The sequence below is a fragment of the Sorex fumeus genome, unplaced genomic scaffold (assembly GCF_029834395.1).
Source record: "Sorex fumeus unplaced genomic scaffold, SorFum_2.1 ptg000043l, whole genome shotgun sequence".
Lineage (NCBI taxonomy): Eukaryota > Metazoa > Chordata > Mammalia > Eulipotyphla > Soricidae > Sorex > Sorex fumeus.
Genome location: NW_026606100.1, coordinates 6,069,735 through 6,075,734, shown reverse-complemented (window position 1 = coordinate 6,075,734; position 6,000 = coordinate 6,069,735). Strand labels below are relative to the sequence as shown.

Below are 6,000 nucleotides of genomic sequence, written 5' to 3'. Positions count from 1 at the left end.
TATGTCTTTAATCATATGGTCAGGTTAGAGAAGCAGAGGCAGTTAGAAGACTTAATTTACACCTCTGTTTGCCTTCATTGACTTCAGATGATTGGTTTGTGGCTCTGCTCCCATACATGAAAAGGATGAGTAGATGTCCCAGAGTTCTTGAGTGACCCTCATTATGTCCAAGCTCAGATTTTAGGTAAGGCTTTGCTGGAAGGAATTGCCAGGCAAGGCGTCAGCCCTGACTGTTGCTGAATGCAGAGGGCCTCGTGGCTGTAGATTATATAAGTACAAATAAGGCGGCCATCATAGATAGTAAGTCACATGAAAAATAGGACTGTGATCATGGATTATGTGCCTTGCTTGCAATTATCAGGGCAGAGAGAAAAAGAATTACCACCCCTCTTGGATGAGCAAACAGGGTGAAGGGCTGGGAGACACATGATATTTACGATTTGCTTCTGGCTCTCTGTTCAGGGATCATGTGCAGTACTGGGGATCTAGCCTAGGTCAGTCACATGCAAGGCAAGCGCTTTAACCCCTGTGCTATCTCTCTGACCCAAATTTAACAACATAGATAAGGAAGAATTAGAGCGTAAGACTTCAAGTAATTAAGACAGGTGCAAGGTTTATATCTAGAGGTGAGGAATGGGACTTAGGGCAGAGGAGGGGTGAGTGTGGGGTGTGGGGTGGGTGGTGGATCTCACATGAGAAGGGGATGATTTATATCACCAAGTCTTACCCTCGATAACTGTCCTGCCTTGAGAGAGGTTACCCTAATAAAATGATTATCTCTGGAGAAGACCAACATCTGGGTTGCCTCTTTTCTTTAAGGTTATGGTAGCTTCAAGTTATGGTAGACAACACTGATGTGTCAGGGTAGAAACTGGAAAAGGGGGGCTGAAGTGATAGTACAGCGGGTAGGGCATTTGCCTTGCATGCAGTCAACTTGGATTCAATCCCTGGCATCCCACAGAGTCCCACAAGTACCGCCAGGAATAATTTCTGAGCGCAGAACCAAGAATAACTCCTGAATATCTCTGGATGTGACCCAAAAAGAAAAAAAGAGAAACTGGAAAAAGCCTATAAGAACATCTGTAGGGGGACAGGGTAGGGCATGATCAGTCCTACAGAAGAAGAGGGGAACAGCTAGTAGCCATAGCGTATTAAGATAATTACCTCCTTGAAGCATTTATTGTATGCCAGGATTATATCACACACTCCCCCCCCCCCCCCATTTGGTTGGTTTGGGGTTACACTGAACGGTGCTCAGCAGTCACTTGCTCTGATCGACCATATGTGGGCTGGGCCAGGTACTTTTAAGCAGTCTTTTCTTGAAAACTCCTTGTGAGACTCAAAAGTTCAGGCTTCAAGCTATCAGTCCACCTGGGGGAGGGTCCTCCACACCCCAATTTGTCCTGCCTACGGGGCATGCTCAGTCCTGGTTCCTGTGTTGAGCAATGACTTGCCGCAGGTTTGCTCAGTGGCTGAGCTGGAATTTGAACCCAGGTCTAACACCAAAGCGTGTGGCGCCGACTCCCTTTCTCTGCTACCTTCCCTTCTTCAAACCCCAGCCACGGGCGTCCTCCTTCCTAACGAGCATTGGCTCCGGGAGCCCCTTCTGGGGGAGGAAAGTGCTTTTTCTAGCCCAGGATGGCCTCTGTGTACTCGGGCTCCTGCAGCCCGGGTTCACTGGGCCCGCAGCTGTGCCCTTCACTGTCCTTGCACCGGAACCCCGAGGTGGCCTCCCAGCCGCAGACACCTCCAGGAGACCACATGCTCTTGGCTCGTCCGCCCGCAGACGAATTTCGCTCCTCTCCCTTTCCAAATCGCCTACCTTTCTATAAATAATCGTTCTCCTCCCTGCCCTCCGGTCGGGGAGTAGTTTCGTCACCGAACCGAGCACACACACACGGGCACACACGCGCCACTCCCCGGGCGGGCGGGGTGGGTGGGGAGAGGGCAACTTGGATGACCTTGCCAGGGTGCCCGGATCAGCGAGCCCCCAGCCCCGACAATTATTCCGTCCCCGCCCGCCTTCCTCCCGGGGCTGCCCTTCCCGGCGCGCCGCCCCGGTCCCCGTCCGGCCCCGTTCCGCCGTGCCCAGCCTCGCCCGCCCATCCCGGGGCCAGCCCGGAGAACTTCGGTCCCCGCGTCGAAACTCTCCGGCGGCGGCGGCGGGCAGGACTGGGCATGCTCAGTGGCGGGGACGGGTCCGGGAGGCGCGGGAGCCGCGACTGAGGCGGCGCGGTGGGGGGCGCGGCGGGGCGGGCGGCGGGGGCGGCCGCGCGGGGGGCGCGCCCGGGCTCCCGGGCTCCGCGCCCGGAAGCGGCGCGCTCCGGCGGGCGCGGCGGGCGCGGCGGGCGCGGCGGGCGCGGCGGGCGCGGCGGGGCGGGCGCGCGGGGGGCGGGGGCGTCGCGGGCGGAGGCGGGGAGGAGCGCGCGTCTCGCCATCCCCCGGCGCCGGCTCTGCGGCGCGAGTCGGAAGCCGCAGCGAGGATCCGGGGGAGTCGAGGCGCCCGGGCATGAGCTCCCGCGCGGCTGCCCAGTGAGCCCCGCCGCGCGCTGCCCGGCGGCCCCCCGGCATGGGCGAGCGCGGCGGGCAGCCCGAGCGTCCGAGCCTGCACGGCGCGGGGGCTGCGGCGGCCGACGCGGGCGCTGCCGCCGTGAACGGGCTGCTGCTGCTGCACAACGGCTTCCACGCGCCGCCCGCGCCCCCGCCCCAGCTCTCGCCGCAGCCGCCGCCCCCTCAGCACGACTCGCCGGCCAAGAAATGCCGGCTGCGGAGGAGGATGGACTCCGGGAGGAGGAACAGGCCGCGTGAGTCCTCCCCGGAGGGGCGCGGGGGCGCGGGGCGAGTCGGGCGCGGGGCCCGGGCGGCGCGTGGACGTGCCGGCGCGCTCCGGGCGGGGGGACGGGGCGCCCCCGGGGGCCGGCTCTTGCCCCCGCGCCGAGCCCGCTCAGACCCCACCGACTGTGCGGTGGGTCGAAGGGACGGGCCCCTCTCCGGGGTCGTGGCTTTGCGTAAAATCCAAGGCGCTGGCCGTTTTCCTAATTGGCCGGTGTATGTGCGGGCGGTGGGGGGCAAACACGTGGGGGAACCTAGGGGGAACCGGGGCTGGACTGCCCCTCTGGTCCCGGGGTCCCCCCCCCCCCCCCGCCCGAGCTGTTCTGCCTGCGGCAGGCGCGGCCAGCCGGCCCCTCTGAATTGCAGAGTGGCCGCCCGCACCTGGGCTCGGCCGGCGACCGCCAGAGCTGGAGGCGTGTAGTTTGACAACCCCCCGAAATCACAGCCTATTAGACGCTGCTTCCCCGCGGCCAATCAGAGGGCCCGCCAGGCGGGACACACCCACTGATACCATGTGGGCCGGAACTTTGTGGGACCAATGAGGAACGGAGACGGGCCCTTCCCCCGCCCCCCGCCCCCGCCCGGGAGCTTGAGTTGTAGGTTTGTAAATGCACAGCCCAGAACACTGAAACGCGTTATTTCACAACCTAAACTTTGCATATATACTGTTAGTTTGTGAGGAGGTACATTCCTCGTGGGACGCTCTGGGATGTAAATCTGTAGATCGAGTTCACAACTTTTTTTTTGCTCATCTCAGCTGAGCCTTATTCAACTTGGGTCCCTCTCTCATTTCTTTAATGAAGCTTATAAAGGGCGAAAAGGAAAGTAAGTAAATGCATTCAAATAAGCGATTGCAATCAGACTCGCAATTTTTCCTTTTTCTTTTTCTTTTTTCTTCTCTCTCTTTTCACCCCTCCTCCCAGGTGATTCTTTTTAATAAAGGGGGCATGATTAGATAGGTTTTCTATTTGCAAGTATTTGGTGGCAAACAACACACTTTTTCTGTTTGTCTCTTTGTCAACTTAGACTCTTAACTTTCCTGTATTCAGCTCTCACTGGAATGTGGAGACTGGTAATTGTATTTTGCAGGTCAGAAAAACTTAGTTTGAAAATCAAGATCTTGTCTGGAAGATGGAAGTGACACAGGATGGAACAGCATTTTGTGGTTAAAGGAAAGGCATGCAGCACCTGAGCTTCTATTGGTTGTATTTTGTTTTTGAGAGGGGTGTGTGTGTGTGTGTGTGTGTGTATGTGTGTGTGATTGATTGTGCCCAGGAGAACACACAAGCATGGAAAGTACTCTGCCACTGAGCCACATCTCACTCACTACTCATTTTACTTTTTGTTTTTGAGATTTGTTAGACAATGACATTACTTATGGTTTATTGACCTATTTTTATTCTTTGAAATCACAGTTATTCAATCTCCATTAACAAATTATATCAGAGTTCCCAATGTAAATGGTTAAAATATAACAAAGAAGATCAATATTTGAGTTTTTTGTTTAGCAGTGCTAACTTCTTGCATGGTCTGTGTTTATTTCAGGCTATGACACTTTGAAATAATTTTGAAACATTGAAAAATACACTCTCTTAAGGATGGCTTAGAGGCAGAGGAAACATAACCTTGTACCTTGCACTTACAAACCTTCAAGAATGGTTACTTTAGAATACAAGAAAATATAAGCTAAAGCCTTTGTGCTTTGTGGCAGGATTAGCATTTTGTGTGTTTAAAAACAACAACAAACATCAGTTATCTTTTCTTTAGTGATCATATTTCTTATTTTCTTGGATTTTGGGGCCACATCTGGTTGTGCTTGGGGGCTACTTCCAACTTGACACTGTGGTTCTGGGAATAGAACCTGCAAGAACAAATGCGCTATCACAACCATATCCATGGCCTTATTTATAAACCTAAAAGATATTAATAGAAGTGAACTTTTCATTATTTTACTGTTTTATTTTCTCAAATTCAAACAAATGTTTCTGAAATAAATTTTGTGCATTCTGAGTCACATGCTCTGGGGTTGCTTCTAAGCTCTCCTAGTTAAAGCTAGATTTAATATTTTTGTACTTTGCATATTATTTTTTGTCTTTGATTTTGGGCCACACCTGGCAGTGCTCAGGATTTTTTCCTGTCTCTGTTCTCAGGGATTACTCCTGGCGGGGAAAGGGGACTATATGGGGTGCTGGGATCGAATTTGGGTTGGGTGAGTGTAAAGCAAGCATCCTACCCACTGTATATAATTGCTCCAGCCCTATACCTTGCATATCAACATTAAAACATTTTCATAAAAAAAAATTACTGAGAAAATATTGCTGAATCAGTTGCTATCTAGATACTCTTAAGACATATCTACTTATTCCTATTTTTCGATGATGAGTAATTATCTAAGGTGAGTAATTATTAGAAAATATTTGGGTACTTTAAATTAAATTTTAGAGAATGTAGGTGGTGAAAGCACCAGAGCTGGAGAAATGATTAATTAATCTTACTTAACTAGTTTCAACATCAGACCCTGTTTCTGTTTAGAGCAGGGGAGTGCCAGGACAACTCGATACCACTTCTCAGGCAGGCATCTGGAATGTATATGTGGGTTGGTGTGTTTCTGTTTGGTAATGTTTTGGGTAGAGTTCAGTACAGCTTTAAAAAACAAAAACCTGTTAGGGCCAGAGGAGATGGTGCAGGAGGTACGACACTGTCTTGCATATGTCTGTGGCAGCAATGACTGGTTCGAATCTGGGCGCCACATATGGGCCAAATACCACCAGGTAATCCTGAGCATAGAGCCAGGAATACCTGAGCATTGCTAGGTGTAGCATCAAAACTGGTCTTTCCCCCCTCCCCCCCAAACAACAACAATCACCACAAACCACCACTGGTTTGATAGCAAAGAGGTAGCTCAATAGGGTGAGTGCAGGCTTTGCGCTGGACTCCATCCCTCCTCCACATGGTCTGTCAAGGTTGAAACTCACTTCTGAGAACTGCTGGGTGCCACTACAGTCCCCACCAAGAAAGGCAACAATGTTTATAAAACTATGAATAGAAGGAAACAAGCAGATAGGAAAATTTTGGTTATTTTTAAAAAGCCAGAACCAGACTTCTTAGGCAATTAAATTTGCTAAGCCAAGAAAGACAAATATCACTCACTATTTCCTTCTGAAGTAC

The 6,000-nt window shown here is 52.0% G+C and overlaps 1 protein-coding gene across 3 annotated transcripts in view; it reads left to right on the top strand.

Moving 5' to 3' along the window:
- Positions 1-2,466: 2,466 nt before the first annotated feature.
- PANK1 (pantothenate kinase 1) overlaps positions 2,467-6,000 on the top strand; it is an 81,742-nt gene continuing 78,208 nt past the window's right edge. The window contains exon 1 of one of the 3 annotated variants that reach the window (XM_056121063.1): positions 2,467-2,804. In XM_056121063.1, coding sequence (XP_055977038.1) covers positions 2,570-2,804 — 235 coding nt within the window. In that variant the 5' untranslated portion in view covers positions 2,467-2,569. Of the gene's footprint in view, positions 2,805-3,524; positions 3,658-6,000 lie in introns of those variants that run through there. The other 2 variants (XM_056121062.1, XM_056121064.1) reach the window with 2 other exon arrangements.